Source organism: Drosophila guanche, unplaced genomic scaffold (assembly GCF_900245975.1).
Source record: "Drosophila guanche unplaced genomic scaffold, DGUA_6, whole genome shotgun sequence".
Taxonomy (NCBI): Eukaryota; Metazoa; Arthropoda; class Insecta; order Diptera; family Drosophilidae; genus Drosophila; species Drosophila guanche.
Window position 1 is genome coordinate 1,992,879 of NW_022995746.1, and position 24,988 is coordinate 2,017,866.

A 24,988-nucleotide genomic window follows, 5' to 3' on the forward strand; every position below is an offset into this window, starting at 1 on the left:
CCGCGTAGCTGCCTAGCAAAACAGATTCCCAATAATTATTTTATTTGCCTTGTTTTTTGTACGATCCGAATCTTTATTGTTTCATCAACGTGTAAGCTGGCTTAATGTCTAGAGTTATATATGGTGTATATAGTATATATATCATAATTATCAATGTGTGTGTATTGTTCTACGCACGTTCCAAAAACACTTTTCAAAAAAGTTGTTTAAAGGGAAATGAAACTGGGACTACTTGGCTCACTTTTTAACGATTACTTTGTGTGTGCGGTGTGCACATGATATATATATATATATATATATTTTATATAGGGTATATGTATATAAGGGAACTTTACCCTTTTAAAAACTGCTCAATTGTTGTATCTAAAGAGTGCTTGCGTGTGTGTGTTGTGTGTTGTAAATAAATTAGAAAACTACAAACTCTATCTCAAGTGTCAACCGCATTTTGAGCTTAATTCTAATTTCATTATCAAATATAGGGTGTGTGTGTGTGTATTGTGTGTGTAAGTTCCAAGCATTATTTACTTATATACAATTTTTGAGGGGAGTGGGGAACAACTTTTCTGCACGTACTCTAAAAAAAACGAGACACTTTCCGCACGGCTTGCGTTAGACGTTAGATCCTGTGTCGGTGTTATCGTAAATATACAATCAAGAGTGTCCATGTAGGAGCCTCTTCTCAGCTCACCCGCTCTGCTCCCACACCGACCCGCACTCAATAGCTGTGGCTGCTGGAGTTTGTGTAGGAGGAGAGCGCGCTATTCGTTGTCGCCGATGTGGTTGTTGTCGCTGAGGGTAGGGTTGATGACGATGGGTTGCTGCCACCCGCTGCCGGCTTGTCCATGCTGGCCATTATGGAGCCCAGCAGATCCACGGGTGTCTTGGGCACTCCCTTGTGGCTGGTGGCCACACGACTGTGCCCTGTGCCAGGCCCTGCAATGATGATTTTGTGCGAGGGCAAACTAAACGTCTTGTAGGTGGTCTTCATTGGGCTTGCTGTGGCTGCAGCTGCTCCTACGGCTGTTCCTGTGACGTTGGTGGGTGGTGGCGGCGGAGGTGCTGCTGCTCGTAGGGGTGGCATTGGAGGCAATGGCGGTGCTGCTGTTAGCGTGGGCAAAACCACAGACATCCGGCCGAAAGGCGCCATTGTGGCGGGTATAACGACTTTAACAATTTGAGGAGCATTGGGCGCTGGACTCAGGGTGGGAAGTGGGGGTCCAATGGGTGCTGGACTGAGCGTGGGCAGCGGGGGACCAGTGGGTGCTGGACTAAGGGTGGGCAGCAGGGGACCAGTGGGCGCTGGACTGCGAGTGGGAAGTGACTGACCAATGGGCGCTGGACTCAGGGTGGGAAGGAGTGCAGGAACTGCTGCTGACGCAACAGCAACTGCTGTGGGATTAGGCGTATGATTAAGATTAGTTGCTGGAGCAAATTTAAGTGTCGGCATTGGAGCAGCAGAAGGAGGAACAGCGGGAGCCGTAGCAGCATTGATCTTTGGCGCCACAACAAGCTTTGGCATAGCAGCAATTGGTGTAGCAATGGGAGCGGTTGGTGCAGCAGTTACTTCAGTTTCCATTTCCACAATTTCCTCTGCACAGACCTCCGTCACCTCCTCCTCATGATCGACCACCAATTGGGGTGTGCTCTCCACAATCAATTCGCTGCCCACATGCTCCAAGGGATGTGGATTTGTGGGCTCACTGGTGGAGTTACTGCCTCTGCTGATTGTATCACTTCGACTGTTCGTCGTTGGCGCATCCGAAACTATTTTCACTTCAATTTTGATTTCGGGTTCCTTTTGATTGAGGCTCTCGCGATGGTTAAAGGGTGTCTGAGGCACTAATGGAGGCGGCAGTGCTGCCACAATGGCAGACGAAGGCAGAGATGGAGCAGCAGTTGCAGGAGGAGGAGGAGATGCTGCTGAATTGGAGCTGCTCAGTCTTGGCATTTTAGCTGGTGTCGGCGAGGACGTGGGCGAGGACTGATGTTGTTTTTTGGTTGTGTTGTGTTTATCCTTCTCCTTGTCCTTATCCTTTTCGTTCTTGCTGGAATCGCGCGTCTTTTCCTTATCCTTTTTGGGCTGCTTCTCCTTCTCCCCGTGACTTTCGAGCACTGTGGCTGCCGCCTTTGTCAGCTTGTACTTTTGCTCCAAAACCATTTTCCGCATGTCTATTTTGGAGTCATCTTTGCTGGGCTTCTTCTTGGGTGTGTTGCTGCCACTGCCACTGCTGTTGATGTTTGGACTGCTGCTGCTGCTGCCACCGTTATCCTGATGGCTTTGTCGTGGCGAGGCATTGCCACCCGCGTCGTCCATGCTGCTTTCACTCGAGCGACGCTCCTTGCCATCCAAATCGATGAGCTTCTTCTTGGCCAACTTGCCGCCATCGTGGCCGCGCTTTGAGGGCGTCTTCTTGCCACACTCGTCGTGGCCAATGGGATTGGGTAAAATGGTTTGCTTCTCCTTGTAGTGCGGCGTCTCGGCCAGCACAGGATTATTCTGTTCATTTATCACCTCCTGGCCGGGATAATACTGACGGAGGCGCAGGTGCCATGCTGAAAGATGGAAACAGAATTAGCTTTGGGAATACCCAGGGGAAGGACTTGCCACTTACCAACGCTTGTCACAGCCGTCACCGTGCGAAACTGATGGATAATGTTGCGTGGCAGAAAGTAAATGTCATTGTCGCACAGCTGAATGCGCGCATAGCGAATGCCCTCGCGTCTGAGTTGATTCAGTTTGGCATCCTCGATCCACTGCACACACTGCGAAATGGGCGGCTCGTGCAGATCCAATTGCAGCATTTCCACCATGGTATTAAAGTCCTGAGCGGCAAAGGCAACCACATCCTTGGTGATGCGATTCTGTGTGTAGGATTGTCCGCAGTGAACGGCTTTTAAAATGCCTTAAAAGAGAACAACAAAAAGTCAAAAGTAAACCAAGTTGCAGGAGGAGAACGCTGAGGCTGCCTACCAACTGCTGCTGTTGTGATACGCTCGTGTCCGTGGCCCACATGATCCGCATGCGCCTTGGTGCGATCCTCAATCATGGTTTCGCGCGCCTCCGACAAACGTGGCAGATATTGCAAGTTGCGCAGCTCATTGATGCGAGTTCTAAGTGAGGGTTTAAGGATTAGAAATTGTGCTAAAAGTACCAATCATAGTGTTCCCTCACTCACCTCTGTCTCTTGAGTGGCGTCTTGCTGTTTAGTTCCGCTGTGGGCACCAACTGCTCGCCAGCGCGTATCCATAGTATAGGTCCATCGTTTGACTGACGCGGATCCGTTTGCAGTATGGAATTACAAGCCCAAGGCATGGTCTACAAAGTAAAGAAAAAACCAAGTTAAGAGCGTGCACAGAGAGATATAAAGAGTGAGTTGTTGAGTTAACCTTTCGCAGAAATGGATTCTTTTCGATGCGTCCGAGTAGATCAGGAAAGTAGCCGCCAACCTCCTCATGCACTTTGCCCACCAAGCTGATTTGATGCAGCGGTCCATAGCGAAAAGTGCCCTGGCAGTAGTTACGCACCACCTGCAAAAGGAAAGCCATTAAAGGGGAGTTCTCCGAGGGAAAGCTGCCCACGCACCTGTTCGTTGTACTGTGCCATTGTGCAGGTCTCAATGTCCGAATTTCGTCCGAGTACACCAGCCTTTACCGTCAGCGTGGAATAGTTCTCAGCCATGTGCTCCAACAGATCGGGTATATATCGTGCCGAATCGTGCACAATGCCCATCACGTGGTGCGCATAACCCTGCTCATCCTCGGCAAAGCAAACGCTAAAGAACTCATCCACCAGCTCCTCCATTTCCTCCGGCGAGAGATCATCGATTTCGTGCTGATACAGATGCACGATGGAGGCGCCACCATTTGGGTACTGCTCCACTTGGAAATAGCAGCCGTATTTGAGATTTTCCAGGCCAGCGGGTGCCTTGCGATTGGGCGAGGGTGGCAGGCTTTGGACCGTCTGCCAGGGTCCAGCTACCGGCGCCTGCGGCACACATTGAACACCAACGCTGGTGCGACGTATCTTGGAGCGCTTGTAGCACTTGGAACAGTCGCGCGAAGACGAGGATGATGAGTGACGCGAGGAGGAGGAAGATGACGACGAAGAGGAGCTTTTGTGATGATTGCTGCTGCTGCTGGAAGAAGACGTGGAGGAGGATGACGACTTGCGGCTGCTGTTTAGGCTGGAGGAATGATTATTGCTACTGCTGCTGTTGCTGTTGCTCGACGAGGATGAAGATGAAGTCTTGGCCGCCGGCGAAGGCATCAGTACGGAAGACGAGGAGGAGTTGGATGTGGAGCCCTTCCAGGTCTTATTGGCGCTAAAGTTCAACTGTCGCGTGACCTCTTCACGTGTTTTGGCCGCCGTTGCATCGCCATTCATCAATGGCTTCACCTTGACACCGCTTGACTCCTTTTTGATGTCCAATTCGGGCTTGATGAGGTTACTACTAAGTACGGGAGGAGCAACTGCTGCCACATTTGGCTCCACTTTGATTTGCTTTGCGCCTTCTTCCACTTTGATTGGCTGCTCCACTTTGATTGGCTGCTCGAGTGCGGCCACCACGGCCTGCTGTAGCTTGCTGGAACTGCTATTGGTATTGCTGCTGCTGCGACTGCTGTCCGAGCTGCGGCGTCGATGCGAATGTGACGAGGAACTAGACGATGATGATGGAACCTAAGCGACACACAGAAAATTAGTTGGAAATTAATTTCAGATTCAGCTGCGCAAAGTTCTCGAGAAATCTGTTTGCTCAGCTGGCAAATGGAACGACATTTAAGTACCTTCTCCCTATCGCGATCCCGCTCTCTGTCCCTGTCCCTATCCCGATCGCTTTTGTGATACTTTTTGTCCTTGCTGCGTGAAGAGCTGGATGAGGTGGAGGAGGAGGATTTTAAGTTGCTGCGCTCACGATCGCGATCCTTGCTGTTGCTATTGCTGATGCTTGTGCTGCTGCTGCTGTTGCGACGACTCTTATCGTCATCCCGTTCGCGCTCCTTATCTTTTTTCTTCTTTTTGTGATTGCGCTCTTCTTGAGTAAGATAAATAAATACATATAAAAGTAGTTTGGCATCGGAATGGCAATGAAAATCTTTCCCTTTTTACCTGTTTTGTTGCTGTTTAAATTATCCGCTGTGGCTGCCGCTGCTGCTGCTGTTTCTGTGGCATTTGCATTCCCATTGCCCGAAATCACTTCTGCCTCTGGCTGTGGCTTCTCTGCTTGTTTTTGTTGCTGTATAGCGTTTGTGTTTGTATTTGTGGCTGTTGCTAGTGGCGCATTGGCATTTCCGCGGCTGGTGTCGTCTTCTGCGCTGTTATTTTCCACCTTCGCCGTTTTGTTTACAGATTCGATTTGTTGCGGCATCGGCGACGTCTCCGTTGTTGTTGTCGGTGTCAAATCTTTGCTTATCGCCGCCTCTTTGCCCTTGCAACTGACACCCGTCTCCAACTCTTTCATTGCGGCAACGTCTGAGAGGAGAGCGGCGACGGTGTCGACCGGGGCGGCGGGTTCTACATTATTTTCGCCTCCACCTAATGTGTTTTCCATGGCGGTGTGTGTGTGCGACCCCCCGTACTACAGCGTGTTTTTGCGGTATGTGTGTGTACGTGTGTGAATATCGATCAGCACTAGGACCGTCGTCGTTTGTCGACGTCTACGTGACGCTACTCACCTAGGCGTGCTTTTATCTTACGTATTGTTTGCGAAATCACACGCACTTGCTCATGTGTGGGTGAGCATTTGTTGGCAAAATCGCGGTCCAGGTCCCCATTGTTTTCAAGAGAATAAAAATTCGCGTTCAATTAATGGCGTTCTCAAAATATACCGCAAATACCACAAGAGGTGATTAAATATACCAATTTATACCTACAGCTAAATTTGGGCATATAAAAATACCGAAAAGTGAAATTTTCGGTATATTGCGGGTACTCACGCAACTGATTGTGGTTTGCATTTGTAAAAACTTTGATTAAAGACGATCGGAAAAATGTAACTTTATTTCGAAAGGATTTCAACGTGAATTTGAACGTGTTGCAGGCGTATTTCTGTTGGATAAAAGACATTCAGAAACCGAAACTTCTGTTCAGTCTCAGGATTTAATTTCTATGCATGCCTCCGGCCTGCGGGCCATGGGCAGTGACTCGCTGCCCTCAGTAGACACGAGATTAAGTCTGGCCAGATTCGTGGCGCCATCCAGGACCTCGTCCTTTTTCACATGCAGCATATCGATCTCGGTGAGAGCAACATTTGGTTCCTAAAAAAAAGGAAAAATATAAACTTTAAATTGATAAATCCAAAGGGATGAACCCACCTTCTCCATGGCTGCATCGGAGACCTGCAGATGGTACTTGTCCTTGCAGTAGCGCGAGAGCAAGGCAATGCCCTGTTCCCGATTCTTGGAGTACTTCGTCTCCCAGGCGTCCAGCAGGCGGTTGTAGTAGCGCGCGTTCTCGATGTAACGCAAATAAATGTGCGTGCCGGATGTGGGAAAGATACGCTCGAGTGGCTGGCAGCGGGACTGCTCATCCTCGGCAGTGATCAGGCAGCGCACATCGTCGGGCAGCAGATTGTCCAGAATGGTGTCCACATACTCCTCGCGGAACTCGATGCTGCGATTGGTGTAGTGATTGTGCTTGCGCACCTCCTCGGCCGTCAGGCAGGTGGTGAAGATGCGCTTGTCGTGGCAGAGCGGACCCTTCAGGCTTAGCTCCTCGAGAATCTCCTGCTGCTGGCGTTCGTTCAGCTTGGGCGGCACCTGATATAGCGCTGTGTTAAGCACGGCCTGTATCAGCGGCCCCTTCACGTGCAGATCCAGCGGCAGCTCCGAGTGCAGCGACGGCGAAATGTTAATTTCTAGCAGCCACGGCACCAGATTCTCATCCAGCAGCACATCGAAGCCAAACAGCTCAAAGCAATTGTAACGAGAGTTCACATTCTGCCGGTACATGCGATTCAGCCCAGACTCTCCGCTGACGATGCCCTTGATGACCAAATTCCTCAGCGTGGCCCACAAGCGCTTGGTGTTGACGCCGCGACCCTCCAGGCAGGACCACAGCGACTGCAGCGTCCACTTGTGCCCCTGGCAGGCATTTACATCCTCATTCTTGGCATAGTTCTCCGAGAACTTGTTGATGCTGTAGTTGGTCAGGTGCATGCAGCGCTCATCGAGGTTGCTCAGCTCCGAGCTGTACTTGACGGAGGCAAATCGCGCCAGCCCATCCTTGTACATGTAGATGCGCAGCGGATTGATGGACGTCAGCACAACATATATGCGCATATCGAATTTGTTGTCATTGATCAACAGCGGGCGTTCAATGTATCTACAGAGGGAGAGGTGATTCGATTAAAGCGGGTTTAAAGGGTGTCTGTTGGCTGTCCTACTTTTGCACTACCAGCGGACGATCTTTGGGGAACTGACTCCATTTGTTGACAATGCGTATGCCAGTGCCGCGTGCACTCGCCGGTGGCTTAACAATCCATTTGGTCAGCTTTGAGGCATTCTTGGGCCACACCTGTCGCAAATGCTCCAAATCATCGGGCATTATGTAGGACCTAAGGAAGAGGATTTTATAGAGAGGTTTCAGGTATATTTTTGTCGCTCACTTTTGCATAAAACCAAAGTCCTTTTTGCCAAACTTTTTTAAGTTTTGATAGATGCTGCGCCACATTGTGTCCTTGCGTCCGATGCGGAATGAGCCAGGTATGTGATTGTACTTCTGATGCGAGCGTATCGTGCGAAAACCCGGACTCTTCATGTGCTTCTCCCACACAGCCATCCAGTCGGTGGTGTCTGCAAGTAGCAAGAGGGAATATCAAACAGCAAGGAAGGAAACCCCCCCGGATCACCCACTTTTGATGATGCGAAAGCCCGAATTAAGCACCACACGCTTCACAATCTTTGGCATGACAGGGCTGAGCTTCCACTTGAGCACACGATGGAGGGCAGCCGGCATGGGTGGACCCTTGTCCGCATGCGATGTAAAGTTCAGGTACGGCGGCACGTTGGGAAACAAGCTCGGCGAGAGTATGGCATCGGGTTTGGAGTACACCGACGCTTGCGAGCCTATTGACTCCTTGGACGCAGTCTTCTCGGGCAGCAGGCGCGTGTGACGACTCTGGTGTGTCTCCGTTTCGTCTTCGTCCAGAAAGAAGGGTGTGCCCACATACTCCTCCTCCGAGTCGGAGTCATCGTAGTTGTTAATTTCATCAATGTCTGGAGGAAAAGTCAATCATAAGATTGGTTTTATCTGCTGCAATTTGTTGCCTCACCTGCACACGGATCATCCTCGTTTAGTCTTAGACTATCGTGATTAGCCTTGTTCAGTGACACGCCCCCATATGTCGCATGTTCCACACCGCCAGACATCATCCTGGGCGTGGCGGTGTTCCCACCAGTGTTAAGAGGCGAATGGGCATAGAGAGAGGCATACAGACTCGTCTCCAGTGCCGTGGCTGCAGATTTGGTTAGACCATTTTGTGTTAGAATTTTGTTCTTGTCGTCATGTGGCTGGGCAAGCAGGCTGCTCCCATGGAAGGTATTAACAACAATCTTGCTGCCAGGCGTCAGGGTTTGTGTGCTTGTGCAGGACATGCTCGATATGGCATGACTGATGCCAGCAAGTTCGAGGCTCTTTTCGGTTCTGCTTGGACTGAGGCTTGATCGCTTGATGGCAGCGGTAGCAGCGGCGTGGCCTGGTTTACTGTTGCCATTGCTGTGGCTGCTATTGTTGTTGTTGTTTGCAAGATGTTTGGCAAAAGCTTCGTCTCGTGCACGCTTCAAAAGCATCTAAGTGGTTAGTACAAAGCGAGAGGGCAAGGAACATCGAACATCGAACAGCAACATCGAACCAAACAACAGGAAGCGTGGGCGGATCATGCGATGGGGATTTGTCAGGTGTAAGGGGAAGATCTCTACAGGGGCAGACACCCACACTCACCTGCACTTTCTTGTACGGCTCCGACTGCAGCAGGCCCGTGGCCACGGACACGGGTGTACCTTTGACCCCAGCGGATGTGCCACGGATTACAATGCGCTGCGCGGGCTGCGTGGATTGCGTGCTCTTGGCTGTGGAACCTGTGGGCGCAACCTTCTCTGTGACTAAACGTCGACGTGCGGCGGGTGGTGAGATTCTCTGTTTCTGCGGGGCGGGCGGGGAGCGGGCGGCGGCCGATGCCGAGGAAACTGACATCGAACGACTGCTGGCACCAGCGGAGCTACGCTGAGTGGCGGCTGACTGTTTGGCATGTCCTGGCTGCTGGTTGTGATTGTGTTGCGCCAGCTGCTTGCACATGACCATTTTGTCCTTGTACAGCTCCACCTCCTCCGCCCAAGACTCGTGGAAGTCGAGTATCTCAATGCCCTTTCCGCGCATCGCCTGTTTTTGCTGGCTCGAAATATTCTCCTTGGTGGCTCCGGCAGCTCCTCCCCCCGGTCGACCATTAGTCGTTGTTCGCTTCTCCGTTATCTGAGCCATTTTTCGGTCTCAAGGGGGAATTTTGATAACTGTAATGGAACGGAACGAGGGGAAATGGAATGCGATCGATTCGATTAGTTTTGGTTGCTGCTCCTCCAAAGTTTTGCTTGGCGGTGATGCTGCCAGCAACTGAATAATGCCACAATGGGATGGCAGCCGTTGGGCGATGTGTGTTCAAGGTGGCTGTGGGATGGGTGTGGGTATGGGTTCTCTGTCTGGCTATTACTTCACCACTGTGGCTGTGTGTGCGGCGTGTCAATGGCTGGCTATTTTCGACATGGCACAGCCCCAAGATCAGAACGCAGGCAGCAGCTGCGGCAGTGGCACGGATGCGGGGCACACTTTTCGTTGCTTTTGTTGGATTTTTGTTTTTTCTCTTATCTATCGATGGGGCAGCATCGATTGCCAATCGATCAACTAATTGCCAAAACAATTTTCACGCTACGAAAATAAACAAAATAAAAATCTGCTGACTTTCGCCTTCAATATTCAATCAACGAGCTGCCCTGTCTGCAGCTCCCTTCGCCGTTTGCCCGATTCAAAAAAAGTGTCAGTGGCGCGTAAAATTTCCTTATCGCAACCGGCACTTTTTGCACATGTGTGTGTGTGTGGGCGTGTGTGTGCGCGCACTTGTGTATACCCCACACGCATGTTGCACGCTGAACGCTTGTGTGGGTGCTCCCATGTCCAGATTTCCCTTTGCTTACCTTTTTCTGCACACTTTTTACATGCACACAAGTAATTTTGATTAATATTAATATACACCCAAAAAATTCATATATACAACACTTTACACGAGCACTAGATTTTGCTTTAAATATTATAACATGGAATTTGTTTTGTTTATGTGTAAAATCTACTTAATTACACATTCCATGCCTACTGCTTTAATTTAAGTTTGTTGTTTTTCTCCAATTGGAGTAGTTGAGTTTCCATACGCCATTGGAATTTGTCCAATTGACGAAGAACACGAATTTTTAAATATTCCCATTTGTGCGAAAAGTCAAAGACCAGACCGTATTTTCGATACAACAGCTGATTGGCATCGATATTGCGTGCAAGAAAACATCGATATTTGGGTAACGCGGTATATTTTCAGGACACTGAGCGCGAACTTTGAAAAATTTAAAATGAAAACAATTGTTAAACATTTTTCCTTAATTTATTTATATTCTTGAAACTGAAATGCCCTGTGGTGTCTAATATGCTCACAATTCAAACATTTTCAAGTTAAAAACAGCGATTTGTTAGTTAAATTTGTGTAACAAGTTGTGTGTACATTTTTCGATAATAAATTACGTCCTAGCACTTGTATAATCGGTACTTTTGTGCGATAGACGAAAAGTGTAATCGATACATCGAGTGAGCAAAGCAGTGCTACCCATTCCAGGACAGAGTTTGGCGCACATTTTAAAAGATTAATTTAATGAATTTTAAATAATTTGGAACTATTTGCTCAATTAAGTAGTTTGTACCTTGCAAGCGCATGTTATAAAGGTTAAATTTTATGCCACTAATATATGCATCAAATTAAGGGGTTTGATACCTTAAAAACCCCTCAAATTAACACCTTAATAAAACCCAATCAAGTTGCGTGTTTACAGCATTAAACAATTTCGTCTTTAATGGCCATCAAACAGCTTGACATAAATCAAGCACCTGGTTTTTACCTAAGCTAGTCCTTTACCCAGGAGGCACCCATGACAGACAGTCGGACCTACATGAGCGTAACGAATGCTCTGATCAAATGCCGCAGTTTGGCCAATGATGAAGCCATCAACATTTCGATTTATACATCCATACACCTTCCAGGCCTGCTGCGGACTTTATTGATTTTGATGGCTGGGCACAGCACAGTACAAAGTGATTTATCGCAGATCCTGCGGCAAAGCAGTGCACCCAAAAGAGAGAAGAGAAACCACACAGAAAGGCCATGGCAGAGGGGCAGACACAAATACGTGAACGATACGAATCTGTCGATAAGTTTTGGCGGCGTTTAAGCGGCACTCGAGGCACTGGCCGGGCCATCTCGGCACCGCCTACAAGACGTCAACACCAAGAGAGAGAAACGATTGCTGGACGATGGACGATGGGATGGGTCGGACATGATGATGAACTTATCTACATCTCTTTTGGGATTGCTTAACGTGTTTGTTGTTGTTGTTGTCTGTGTCTGTGCCTTTGTCATTGGTCCACGCTGCGGTGCAGTGGCACTCTGCTGGCAGATCAAAAGATACGAACCAAAAACCTGCGTCTGTGTGGGCCTAGAGGAGCAGGAGGCGGCGCAGTTTAGGGTCTCTCATCTGCAGATAAGCGCGCCGCTTGTTTATTAAATATTATTAATTATTAATCAAAGGAGCAGGCAGTGGCGGCAGGCAGGCAGCAGGATATGTGTTCTGTTGCTCAAAGTTTAGAATTTCACCCCCGCCAAACGGTAGCCAAGAAAAATATCAAATTTCTCGCTCTCTCTCGCGAGTAAATGCAATTAATTTGTTGCTTGCACAATGCACAAAGCGAGCATAGAGCAAGGGTTTGCTTTAGGGTTTAGGGTTCTCCCTCATCGGATAGGGAATACAACTAATTTGGGAGCAGAGTCTCTCTCTCACATGTGTGTGCTTTGGCCCCTAATCCTTTCACTAGTTGTTTTGCTTTCGGCACCTTTTGGTAAACGTGAGCCGGCTTGAAAGGGATTTCCAGCGATCGGTTCGCCTTGATTAGAGCTCAATTTACACCATCAAGGTGTGCGCAGAAGATGAAGACGAAGACGCAGAAATCGAGCTGCCTCTCCACCTACAACAAAAGATTTCGATTTTGGCGTGGCACATATGGTTTTCAGCATCTAAACCCGATCAAAGGTCATGTAATGGCACAGGGGATAGATCTTTGGGGAGTGGCCTTCCATAGAATGGAAAAGGAACTCCAATGAAAGAGGATGCCCTCACATGATCCTTGCAACTAATTGTAGTTGATATCTGACATCTCTAATGATCGAACAAAGACCAATCGGGCAAGGTCTAAATGCACTCTTCCTGCCCACATTTCTAGCAGCCAAAAATCTCTATAAAATTCAACATTCGTTGCGCTAAACCTGAGAGGTTTCACTGCCATCTACGGCTACTCATTTCAAACTTCCTCCAGTTAATGCCCAGCTTGTGAGTATGGGCAAAATGGATGCCGTCTTTGATATTTCAGTTAATCGTCCGGCTAAGTCGGCGATTAATTTTACTGCTTATTTTGTTTTCACCCATTCGTAATAAAAAATGCCATAAGCTCCAGCCTCAGTCTTCCCCTCTGTTGGCGGCAAATATAAAATTCAAAATTTATTGTCTTTATGGGAATGCTGCGTTCGCTGCCCAAGCGACAACCTTTAGCTTCTGCAAAAAACACACAACAAAAAAATACCCAAAGATGCTGCGAATTTGTTTGCCGCCGCTTCTCTGATGTCTCCCCAATGTCTTTCTCTTTGGGGTTTTTTTCTTTGCCCGTTTCTCTCTCGTTTGGCGTTCAATATTTTGACAGCATTGTGTGTTGAGTTATAGAACTGAATTAATTTGCCAATCAAAGTGGATAGATAAAGGGAGAGCGTGGAATTTGATGTCAAGGCAACCCCTCTAGAGGAGGGAAATTGCTGTGATTGGTAAAGGTTCGTTGCACAAATTATTTAACAAGCCAAAGCACCTGATGCCGGTACATGCGTATCCCCCCACGGCCCAACATTCTGTACAATGCGAACGCGGACAGGTGTCCCAGGATCCCAGGGTCCCAGGGCGGACGTCCTTTGGGTGACGCTCTATTACACACACATTCACACGCACAATTGGGCACTTAACAATTTTCGAAAACTTTACTCAAATTACATAGCCATCCACACCCGTGCCCACATACCCGCTTCCTCCTGGTGGGGTATTCATGCCGCCGCTTGTTCGGTTCCCGCGCAATTTCCATTTAATATCAGGTTGGAGAACCATGAATTATAAACCAAACCCCCCCACAATGGCTCTTCTTTAACGCATGACACTCATCCGTGGTGGGGTAGAGACAGGCCGGAAGGAACAGTCCTTAATTATAGACTCCTCACTGTACTCGTTCTGTTCTCTGTGTTTTCCACAAAGTTGCCTTTCATTTGTCGCATGTTTGTACACAACAATTCCAGTTCGATTCGCTTTGCTTTTGGCTTACGGTTCCGCTTCAACGACCCCGTCATTTAATGCCATGAAATGATTTTACTTTCCATCAGCGGAATGTCTATAATTAATGCAAATATTTTTGCCAAAGATTGACAGAGTTTTGCAGCTCTAAAAATAAATAATGAAAAGAGCCCAGACAACGGTAGTGGCAAGGTTTCTTTACTTCGAAGAGTGCCCATTAAAGATGGATAAATATTGAGTAAAAGAGAGTGCACTGGATGGTTAGTTGCAAATCTTTAAAGAGCCGAAAGAATTCAAAAAGAAATGCAAAAGATTCCAATTTTATTGGCAAATCCTGTTGAACCACTTTGGGTGCAAGCATTCTAAATATTTTTCTACTAATTTCTATTTAATGATATCTTTCTTGCCTGCTTATAAAACTGTGTCAACCCAGGAGCAGCTCCACTGCCACTCGTACCACTAATCTGAACACAATTAGTTGGCCATAACTAGCTGCCATATAAGAAGTGGGTAGCAGTCCAACGGCAAGCTGATGATGATGGCGATGGAAGCAAGTTCATAAATTGGACAGGTTTTTCCAATAGACAAATTGATGTGGCTCGATAGGAGCCGAGCCGTGCTGTGGCCATAATTGAACTGTAAATGGTAAAAATATTTATTGTCTTATCACATCGTATAACTCGCTGTGTCACAACCCGACCAGAAGCAACAAATTACCAAAGAGTTTTGGGAGTTTGGGAGGAATCTACCGCTAGAAGCGCATCTCAGGAACTGTCTTCCTTCAGCTTTGAATATTGCACTTTTAGCATACAAATAATATTCATCGTTATCGTTATTAAGTTATGTTGCTTTCCCGCTAATGCCCAGCAGAGGACAGAGCACTCCATTCGCAGTCGCAGTCGGGATGCGGGATGCGGAATGCCGGATCCATTCCCTCTGTTCCCTCCGTTCTGCTGTGCCAGTGGCCAACAGTTGGCCAACTAAATGCGCTAATCCGCGTGTTGTCAACTTCATTAGCCGATAAACACGCCGACACATTAAATTGGCAGCAGGCTGAGGGCCGCTGCGAGACGGGGATTATGGCCGAGTACTAAGACTGGGACCCAGACTTTTGCCTGATTTCTGATTTCTGCGGCTTCCATTTGAAGTTGCCAACGAAAAATTGCTGCCACTTGAATTTTTAATGCCCATAAAGTATGCAGCGCGGGATGCAGTGCAGCCAGAGCCAGAGCCAGAGCCAGAGTTCCAGGCAGCAGAAGGAACTCCCCCCCCCAAAGAAAGTTCACATAAAATACGATGGCTTAGCTTTTGTCTGGCTCTGACTGTGGACTCTCGTTTCTCCCCTTCTGTTCTTTGGGTCGTTTGGGGCCCGTCGTCAGGTGTGTAATTCGATATCTTTGCTCTTTAATCCCCGGCATCCCAATCGCCAGCCATTCGTTTGTGCGCGCGATTTATGTACTACATTTGTATTTCTGCTCTGCAGATTGTCGAGGAACAGGCAGTCAGGGACAGGGACATGGCAGGGGTGTACCATCCGGCCGTAGGACAGGGACAAACAAGGATGCGCCACTAAACAATAATTATGACAACAATAAAAGCACGCAAATCCTTAATTTACTAAAACAAAGGCCACAGTTCGCTGCGGCAGTTGGACTGCTTAACTCACGACTGTGGTTTCTAGAGAGAAACCCCCATCCAAGATTAGGGGGCAATTACTGCTTCACACGAGCAGCAGACGAGTTGCCTGGATGTGCCACTCCACGGGCAAAGTTGTTTTGACAAAAGCAAATGTCGGGGCCACTGGGAGGCAGTCTAAACTAAGCGCCGGCGTATAGAATATCCTTACGTGGAATTGGGGAAACTGTAGACATAGTTCCAAAGGGAAATAGGAGAAGGAACAGAAGGAGGTGAAAATGTGATCTGTGAGTTTTACTTTGGATAAATTCAAACTTCTATTGCTACAATTTTAGAATCAAAGTACTTTCTCAGTAATTTAATTCCTGTTTCCATTCAACTCAACCCATTTGGAGGTCTCGCTTCATCAACTCTGGTTAGCTTTCCATTGGGGGAGACTGCCAGAGTCCAAAACTGAAGCACGCGTTCGAGGCGTACCCCCCACCATTACAGTCATTACAGTCATTACACGACACAACTCTTTGTTTCTCTTTCGACAATAACAAAGCTCCGAATGCCTCAATGTTCAATGCCCAATTGAAGACATAATTACTACTTAAAAGCGGCATTAACGCTATCACTTACACATGTCACATGCTCTTCGAGGCATTACGGAAGACAATAAAATATGACCAGAGGAGGAGGCCATGGCCCGGACCAGACCGCGCCACAACATCATCTTCAGCGTCATCGTCGTCAAAATAACAGCCTCATCATGATCTTGACTGAGCACAAAACGGGTAAATACCCCAGCTGTGGGGTATTCATTCGTGCCTTGGCCTGATCTGATCTTTTGTACTGTGAAGGAGATCTCTCTCTGAGATTGTTGGGACCTGGGAGCTGGGGGTCGTCCCATCATCATCAGCATTCGAGCTCAACTTACAGCAAAACACACAGCCCACGACGAGGCTTCCATGAGTTACCGTTCCCTGTTCCTACGCTGAGGGAGAGGCCAGCGGAGACTCTGTGTCGGAGGCTGCGGCATATTGATTAATGGATCAAAGTCTTTTGACACGAGCTATTTTGGTAAGAAATCCTTTTGTTGATCTTTACACAAACACACACTCGCATTCACTCGTGATATTTAAACTTTATTTTTTTCTTTCCCTGTTCCCTGTTCGTTTCATCGCTGCCTTCGTGGGTTATTCAATAAATTTTCAATTTTGACTGATTGTGAGTGGAATAAGGTCGTTCGTCAGTCGTCAGTCGGTACCGAACGCTTTGCGGCGCGTTATGTATGTGTATGATGTATGTTTATATGGTATATGGATATTCTATAGGGTGTTCGTCGTAAGCGGGGGGAGCGTATAACGGGGGGTAATGGTGTGTGGATGGTGCGGCTGCGGGTGCGGGTGGGTTCTTTCTTGCGCTTTTGCTTGTTGTAATACCCTGCTCATTGTGGCCGCCGCTGGTGTTGCTCTTGTTGTTGTTGCTGGTGTGTTTTTGTGTTATTATTATGATTGTTGTTATTGTATTATTGAATTGTTTGGGCCAAAGCACTTGGGAGCCATATAGCCTATTGCTCATATGCCGTAGGCAGCACAGTGGTTTTGATTGTATAACTTTAGAGAAGTTTTTGAATATGGGAAAATAATATGAGAATGGTAGGGTTTAGGGTACGAGTTGACACTGTACACGAAAATCGCTCTTTGTCTTTTACAGTTAAATGTCGCAAAACCACCACCTGCGTTTCAAAGATCATTATTGAGCTGCAGCCGTTTTCGCTTATCTTTGCGATCTCTCGATTTTCGCTTTCTACCTGCTTGCCCTGCCAAGTGCTCTCTCGAAGCTCGCTCTTCGTTGCCTACGCCTCTATGCTGACGAGCGAAGCTGCGCTCAGCGAAAATACAGTTATGCAAAGGGCACGCAAGATTCACTCCCGCAATGTGGTTGTCATAAAAAAATAAATAATTGAATACTAGTTCTGGCCCATGTCAATGTTTAATCGTAGTAATTATTTGCACACTTGTGGATATAAAACATTATACCCACAATAATTATTAAATATGTGATACACCACTTTTCCTCTAATATGTCCCACTGTACATACATACCTTTACCATTACGCGCTGGCACGGAATCGAACGGCAAGAGGCAATCGCTGTACTTGCGTGGTGGCTACAAACACAGTTCTTCTGGATTCTGGCTCTCCTCGTTGTTCTCTCTTTGTAGTTGTCGCTGTTATTCTCTCTCGATCTTGTGCTGGGGAGTTTGTATATGTTTACAAATCGTGACTCAAGTAGTAGCGTCAATACGAAAATGTTTCTCCAATGCAAATCCCCCACTCCCCCGCTCAAACATCCATTGTGGAGGCTTCTCCACGGCATTCAGTGGAATTGTATTGTGTGTGTGTGTGTGTGTCTGTGATCTTCGTCAAGGCAGCCATGAAGATGGATTTCTTTCTTTCAGTCTTGATTTTCGTCAGAGAAAGAGAGAGAGAGAGATAGAGAGAGTAAAGAGATTTTTCTTTAGGGCCAGCAGCAACAAAGCCAAAGAAGTTGTTTTGTTGTGGCAAGCATTGTTGGCGGTGATCAAAGCGGCTTGGCGCGTCTCACATATGAGTTGTGTTGTTCATTTACCCCCACACCGCACCACAGATTGTGGTCAAAAGGGGGAGTCAATAGTTGTGTATACCTTGCGCAGCATGGGTACCACGAATGGGAGAAGCAGTTTGTGGAGCGAAGGAATCTTTCAGAGCATCTGCAAGAGGGTATCAAAGCTTTCGGTTACACTTAGCTTTTTCCCTTTTATTAAATTGTAATTACTCATGGTACTGGCACTGCAGCTCCCAAATCCAGCGCGCTCTCTGTGCCACGAGTCGGCGTCAGTTGTTGTGGCACCGTTAGAATCTTTTGTTAGCAAAACGCGTGCCTCTCCCCATGGAATAGAGTGTGGCCAAAACAATTGATTACGACGAATGCGGTTACCAGATGACCACGACTGTGCCCCCTCCGGACTCAAACAGGAGGCGGATCGAGGCAAGTAAGCGATCAAGATATGAAATTCCCCATGGGTCCCATACAAAGTCATTCCAGTTACATGGAAAACGGAGACCGGTCCTGATGCTGCTGCTGCTAGCCCAATGATTGATTGCAGCGAATGATCCTCAGAGGAGTCCAGGGACTCTGGTCTGTCCGGCTTCTAGCATGGCCTGTCAACACGATTTGGCCAAACAAAACAAAAATGCGGAGATGGGCAGGACAGAGCATACGTCAAACTGGCCCACAATTGCAGTCAATGATGGGCAGGAGGGGTAGTTGCCGTTGCAGTTGCAGTCAAGAAAATGGCAGTTGCAAAATGACAGAAGATGCAGTTGCAAGCAGACCCTAAGGAAAAGGAACAACTCGATTGCAGTTGTTTGTTGTCAGCTGGATATGTCCTGTGTCCTGTGTCCCGGGCATCCTGGGGTCTTCGGGTTGCTGCTTCTCTCCTGGCTACTGCGGAAGCAACAATGAGAGGCAAATGTCCGAACTAAATGGCACATGGAATGGCCCACACTTTGCACTCAATTTGTGCATCTGAAAGAGGAGAGAGACACTTCCTGCAGTCCGTGTTAATCCGGTGGAGAGGGAGAGCCTTTGCATACACACTGAGAGAAATAATGACTTAAATTAGTTGAGAAGGGATACATTTATTGAGGGTGTAACACACTTATTGAGGAATAAATAATTTGTATGGTTCCACTTCCTTATATTTCTGATCTTCCAAGCAAGATACAGATCCTGAGATCACTTCTAAAATTCTTCACCATTCCTAACAAATACAATTTTAAACATTTCCCTCCAACACTCTCTCTCAGTGCATTCCTCCTGAATGCTAATTCCTACAGTAGGATTAAATGAAACAATTCATGAGCAAAAACCCTAAACTGTCAACAAATAAAACACAAATCAGCAATAATAACCAGACTATTGTCGTGCACAGATCGAGTGTGTGAGTGACTGAGGAGCCCATCATCCTCAATCAAGTAGGGACAAAAAAGGGAGCTCAGCCAGCCATCCATCCAGTGAAAACACACACAGAAAAGGTTGGTTTTCGCTTGAAGGCAGTCAAATCATATCGCCTGGAATGTGTAGAGCATGGCATAAATGTCACTTTGAATATGCATTTTGTACAAGAGATGACGATGACGACGACGACGTAGCGTAGCGTGAAGCCGAATGGCAAGCCCAACTCCAAGTCCAAGCCAAAACGATACATCATCGCAAAAGCAACAGGACTCAAGAGTCCAGAGTGAGAGACCAGAGACTGAGAGTCGGAGACGAAGTTGTTGTTCGGGGGCATGGTGCGCGCCTTTTGTGCCAAGTCAACATGATCTCATCTGTCATAGATCGATCGACCTGTTCCAACAGCGAGAGAGCCAGCCAGCCAGCCAGCCAGCCAGCCAGCCAGCCAGCAGCGAGTAATTTTTGTGAAACATTTAACTGGGTAGCAGCAGTGGCACTCACAGGAGGGATCCCTGTACCAACTCTGTACCTGCCTTCGAGCAGCGGGTGATCCGAAGACAACGAACCAAAATTCCACCAAAAAAAAATACACACGAATACAATTCAAATTTGTTGTCGGAGATTAAAACACATTTGTTAATTTGAATAGGTTTCAGCCTGGTTGCACAAACTGTATTGTCCCGCCCTGCCCCCATGTGTCCGCTTTGCCTCTCTCTCTCTCTCTCTCTACCCGCTGCAACATGGGGGGACAAGGCAAGTCGGGTGATCTTATCTGAGAAGGTGTTGCTGTTTACATTCCCATTAGATGTGGGATTAGAGCTTGATGGGCTTGCCATTTGTGACAGCTCTGTTGGGACTTGGGGGACTCTCGGATTGTGGGACTGGCGGATTGTCAACGGGTTTGGTATGGGATTACTTTTGGTATTATTATGAAACACGCAGCAGGACATCTGCGGCTCTGATGAGATTCCCCAGAAGAACGCTAGCTGAGACTCAATTACGGACAGCCAGAAAATCGCCCAGCCAGAAAAGCTCTCCAGAAAGCTTATAGCGGGAGCTCTCTGAAGCTTTAACTGTTAGCTCAAACAAACAGTTTTTTCGAACACGATTTTAAGTGCCAGCTACTAAGAGCTGAAGTCCCGATCCAGTAGCATATATAAATAAAACTACAACAAATAAATGGAAAACATTTTGATATCAATTTAATTGTGGCTCATTTGCATGTAGCACCCAGCTGGACGTCTGCAAGTTCGAAGAGATTCAGTCTGATTCAGGAATGCCAGGCCGGAGAGCAATAGAATTAAGAAATGGCCAAAAGGGGATTGTCGACATGACAATAATGCCAATCTACGACTTATGGAAAAAGAAAGACAGCGACACAGAGAGACAGAAACACAGAGAGCGGTGCAGAGAGCGCTGCAGCTTTGGAACTGAAATACGAAGCAGAACGAATTGCATTTGTGTGAGAATTGAGATGCAAAGAGAGAGAGAGAGAGGAGCAACTGCCCGGCTGCAGCTCGTACAAATCCATAATTATGCGCGGCTGATGTCTTTATTAAAGCTGTGGCAACAACATGTGGCCGAGATGCAGCAGACAACTTGGGGTTCTGGTGCCGAGAGTGGGAACCTCAAAAACGTTTCGCCGCCGAAACGATCGTCACATAATTCTGACTCACATAAGCCAGATATGTTGACAACGTTCAAGAAAAGGGCACAAATGATTACACACTCACACGCACACACACTAGGAGGAGATACACAAAAAGAGACACCTGAAGATTAAGCCAGGTTATTTCTTATGTCGTCCCGACATTTGTCCCATTATCACCACAGACAGCAGCGGCTTCCAACTGGCAAAAGGGTAAACTGCTACCTCGACAGATCAGCATTATAATAACGCTGCACCATACGGATGGATATGTGTATATACGACTGTGTCTAGTCAAACAAATAACAACAACTAATAAGTTGCATAGCAATCAAAGCTGATCAATGCCGACAAAAGGCAAGGGACAGCGGCAAAGGCCGCTGCAGCCAGCAGCTGAATCCGGCCCATACGTGGGCCAGCCAAGTGAGAAAAATGCAGCCAAAAAAAGGCACAACAACGGGCCAAAGCAGATGCTGGAGTTGGTCAGAGGGAGCTGCTGCTGGTGCGGCTGCCTGTAAAATGCATAAGAAATTATTATTTAAATTTACAGCGACAACAACTGGCAGCGACAGGCAAAGAGTTCGAAAGGAAAACAAGACGCAGGAGGCAGGGGAAATCAACCAAAAGTAAGCCACGAATGCGGGAATGCTCTTACGTTACAGGAAATGAGGTGGGAAACGTGATTTAGATTAACATAACGGTACATAACATAGAAAGTACTGTCCGAATGGTACTCATAATTGTAGAAGCAACAAATATATTTTTAATCTTCACAAACAGAGGAAACAGATACTCGTAACTCTATACAATCGTCATGGAAAAATCAATCCTCATGATTACTTACAAGTTTCTGTAGCTCAAAATCCCCTTAATTTTGTTATTAACATTTTCAACTATTCGTAGTTTTCCACTGACAAGCGTTAAACATATTAAAGTTCGCAGCAAGTCATGAGACTGCTCGTGATTAATCTAGTAAATTGTACATTTATAACTCTATAAAAATAGATTGAAGGCTAGGAAAGGTAAGAGCATTCAAATACACCCCAAAAGTTGGTATCTATCCACCACATTTCAAATCTATTCAAGAGTCAAATAATGGGCGCTACTACGTACCATTCTGAGTCAACCTCAAAGACCCCAAGCCCAACCTTTTCCTCCAACTCCATACCGACTGCGAGCTCCAACTCCAGCGACTCATTAATGTGTATCTCAATTATTGAACACTATAAATATTTGGGCTACCTGTCGATATGGCCGGGGGTCCAACAACAAAACCACCGAACGAATGTTCGCTTTCGAGGCTACTTAAGCGAACCCTTAAGAGATGGGGACACATACGATACTCCCATCCCAATCCCAATAGTCATCATCATCATCAGCACATAGTCCGTAGTCGTATTTAAATAAATGTGTCCCACAGGCCCAAGAGAGAGGAGAGACAGAGAGGAGAGTGACTTTTGTGGCTTGTGTGTGTCGATTGTCGGCATTGGCTTGGCTTTTCTTTTGATTTCGGAAAAGTTGCTGTATTTTATAATAAGCCTGCCGTGTATTTCTCATAATCATAAATATTTTTGTACCTCATAACAAATGGAGAACCCATAATCCCAAGCCCAGACTCCAGATCCACTCTCCCCTTCCTGTTTTATATTATTTTGTTGTTGTTTTCCGCTCTGCTCTTTTTATGTCCCAAAAGGTTTGAATTTTTTATTATTATTATTGATAGTATTTGAAATAGTGGGGACTCGGATTCAGTATCGCAGTGGAGTGGAGCTCCAAATGCATTCTGCCCAAATTATATTGCTCTGAACGGAGTCATAATGATAATGCTGATGTGTTGATGAGGTGCCGTTTGGTCTTTTCTTCTTTTCGGTTTGCCTTCTGGAGCTTAGAGGAACGAGCAATATGGAGCGTGATTTTGCTTGATGACAGACAGATAGATAGACCTTTTTTTTTGGGAGAGCTTAAACGGTTACAATAAAGCGCTTATCGCTGGGATTTTGGTGGGGAGCAAACACGAGAGAAAGAGAGCGAGTGTCGTGTTAGGTGCGGGATGTTTTCGTTGATCTTGTTGAGTGCTATAAAAGTTTAGTGGAATTTAATGAGACGCATGCTAATTGGCGAGGTACATATTTTATGTGCAAGAAAATGTGGAAATCGATCTTAAAGGTAAAATGCTAAACAAATGCATTCGGCTGCTCGTAGAGCTTTCATGTCTGTGTTTCTGCCCGCTGCAGCATTTAGCATGCAGCTTTGATCAGCCTGAGGGCAGAGTGAGAGAGACATAGCTAAAAAGCTCTAGGCATATGTTTTGAACAGCATTGAGATTGTGTGCGTAAAATGAGATTGCAAACATCACACGTACACATGCTGAAAGCTCCTAAGGAAATCTAAAGATTTCTAGGAAATTCTACTTGTGATATCAAGAAATGGCGAGAACTGTTTCCATTTCGCTTCCCATCCTCAACTACTTCAAAATCCCCCACAGCAATTAGTTATCCCTTTGCTAAGACTTACCACCACACAACTTCAATTAAACGTCAACTAAAACTTTGGCCACACACTGCTTAAGAGAGCTTATGGCAGCCCCCAAACAGCCACCCTTGAGGTCAGCCAAACAGCTGTAACGGCACCAACAACAGTAATTGTAATTGTAACTGTAACTGCTGTCGAGTGGGCTGCCGTGTGTGTGCCTTTGAATTGGCATTGAGAACGGTTGCCATAATGACGAATGTTTAGCTATTCATATGTCTGAACCCCCTTCGGAGTTGGATCTCCCTTTTTGCAAGAAGTGTAACGTAAGCGTTGAGCCCCGAAGGGGCGTCTTGTTCTCTGAGAGAGAGAGAGAGAGAGAGAGAGAGAGCCAACGGAGCACATCATTAGCCGAGTAACCATGGAGCACACTTGAGGTTGACGCACGAGCCGCATGAGGCCCAAGACGGAGCATTTTGCGGGTCTCATGTGTCAAATTGAGTGTCAACTGGCAATTTGGGCAGCACTGCCACTGCCACTGGCACATGGAGGCACATAGGGTAAAAGTCAAGTGTCATGTTTATCATAAGCCTATTAAAGAAGCTTTTTCTTTATTTTTGGTGGGGGCAGCCGAAGCCCCAGACCCTTAAATAATCCCACAACTCCCGTACTCCCACTGTTTCCCCAGGGAAGCTATAAAAATAAGAAAGCAGCGGGCAATGGGCACACATTTTTATGACATTTACAATCAGAAAGTGCAAATATGTTCCAGGGGAAACCCTTCTTGCTGATCGGGTGACACAGCTGCTTGCTTTTGGTACCAGAAAGTCAAGCAGGAGCGAGGGTCCCAGGTCCATCGCTTGTGGTCGGGCATATCACATTTCAAAGCCTACTAATTTAACAATATTCTCATTAATGTGTACACAGGACGAACGCAACAGAAAGGGGCGGGAATCGATTCGAGCTAGTAATCCGCATTTTGTTACAATTTGCTCAGGGAATTTCTACTTCTGCTGCTGTCACCTCTGCCAGGCAGAACTCTCTCTCTCTCTCTCTCAATCGTTCACTGTTTGTTGTAGCTATTTCAACAGATATCCTCTGGCAGCAACAACATAATCAGAGACTGAATCTGAGAGTTCTACTCCTGTGTGATCCGATCGGGCTCTGCTCTGGGGAGGGTTGTTTGCTTGTTAAATACGAAAATCGTTACAAATCGTAGCCCTTGCCTGTGCCTGTGTGTCTGAGAGTTGATTCGCATTTTCTTTTATTGTTATTTTGCACATTTGTCTGCTCACGACACACGCTGGGCTTGTTTGAACAAGTTTGCGTATAAATATTATATATGTATTTGCCCATCAGCTTATCACTATCTCCGATCTCCGATCTCCGATCGTAACTTGATACATTTTTACATTCCGTGGAATAGCGGCAAACAAATGGGGAATTACTCAACTCGTACCAGCGCTAACCTTCCTCGCTCCCTTTCTCTGTGATCCCTGTCGGTATTATGTTTTATTATGTTTTATAATCTATAGGGTTAGCTGTCTGTCCCTCTCTTTTATAGGGTTTTTCGGTGTGCGTGTTTCTTGGGTGGGTAGTGTGAGAGCCATGGCCAGGGCTATGCGGT

The 24,988-nt window shown here is 46.8% G+C and overlaps 2 protein-coding genes and 1 long non-coding RNA gene across 6 annotated transcripts; all 3 read right to left on the reverse strand.

Moving 5' to 3' along the window:
- Nucleotides 1–44: 44 nt before the first annotated feature.
- On the reverse strand, nt 45–24,396 carry LOC117582135. The gene is made up of 3 exons (XR_004573705.1): nt 24,385–24,396; nt 19,087–19,089; nt 45–228 (listed from the first exon to the last, which is right to left on the reverse strand). It is a non-coding gene; the product is annotated as an uncharacterized LOC117582135 (long non-coding RNA).
- On the reverse strand, nt 451–5,822 carry LOC117582122. 2 transcript variants are annotated; one of them, XM_034269702.1, is made up of 8 exons: nt 5,108–5,822; nt 4,786–5,030; nt 3,584–4,678; nt 3,388–3,528; nt 3,177–3,316; nt 2,972–3,111; nt 2,613–2,903; nt 451–2,553 (listed from the first exon to the last, which is right to left on the reverse strand). In XM_034269702.1, the coding sequence occupies exons 1-8, from the start codon at nt 5,547–5,549 to the stop codon at nt 716–718; spliced, it is 4,332 nt and encodes a 1,443-aa protein (XP_034125593.1). In that variant the 5' UTR covers nt 5,550–5,822; the 3' UTR covers nt 451–715. The 2 variants fall into 2 exon arrangements, with proteins under 2 accessions (XP_034125593.1, XP_034125592.1); XM_034269701.1 differs by having other exon boundaries at nt 4,786–5,033.
- Nucleotides 5,971–10,332, reverse strand: LOC117582125 (tubulin polyglutamylase TTLL4). Of its 3 annotated transcripts, XM_034269705.1 has the most exons (8): nt 10,183–10,332; nt 8,939–9,504; nt 8,271–8,787; nt 7,852–8,214; nt 7,605–7,791; nt 7,383–7,553; nt 6,313–7,321; nt 5,971–6,255 (listed from the first exon to the last, which is right to left on the reverse strand). In XM_034269705.1, the coding sequence occupies exons 2-8, from the start codon at nt 9,473–9,475 to the stop codon at nt 6,091–6,093; spliced, it is 2,949 nt and encodes a 982-aa protein (XP_034125596.1). In that variant the 5' UTR covers nt 9,476–9,504; nt 10,183–10,332; the 3' UTR covers nt 5,971–6,090. The 3 variants fall into 3 exon arrangements, with proteins under 3 accessions (XP_034125596.1, XP_034125598.1, XP_034125595.1); XM_034269707.1 differs by lacking the exon at nt 10,183–10,332 and having other exon boundaries at nt 8,271–8,775; nt 8,939–9,538; XM_034269704.1 differs by lacking the exon at nt 10,183–10,332 and having other exon boundaries at nt 8,939–9,538.
- Nucleotides 24,397–24,988: the final 592 nt, after the last annotated feature.

Excerpts from the sequence above, each read along its gene's own strand:
- LOC117582122 (XM_034269701.1), bottom strand. The coding sequence starts at position 5,549 with ATGGAAAACACATTAGGTGGAGGCGAAAATAATGTAGAACCCGCCGCC. Across the intron at positions 5,034-5,107 it reads TTTAAACAGCAACAAAACAG|AAGAGCGCAATCACAAAAAG; the intron begins GTAAAAAGGGAA and ends ATCTTACTCAAG. Across the intron at positions 3,317-3,387 it reads AGAATCCATTTCTGCGAAAG|ACCATGCCTTGGGCTTGTAA; the intron begins GTTAACTCAACA and ends TTTACTTTGTAG.
- LOC117582125 (XM_034269705.1), bottom strand. The coding sequence starts at position 9,475 with ATGGCTCAGATAACGGAGAAGCGAACAACGACTAATGGTCGACCGGGG. Across the intron at positions 8,215-8,270 it reads CGAGGATGATCCGTGTGCAG|ACATTGATGAAATTAACAAC; the intron begins GTGAGGCAACAA and ends CTTTTCCTCCAG. Across the intron at positions 7,554-7,604 it reads GACTTTGGTTTTATGCAAAA|GTCCTACATAATGCCCGATG; the intron begins GTGAGCGACAAA and ends CCTCTTCCTTAG.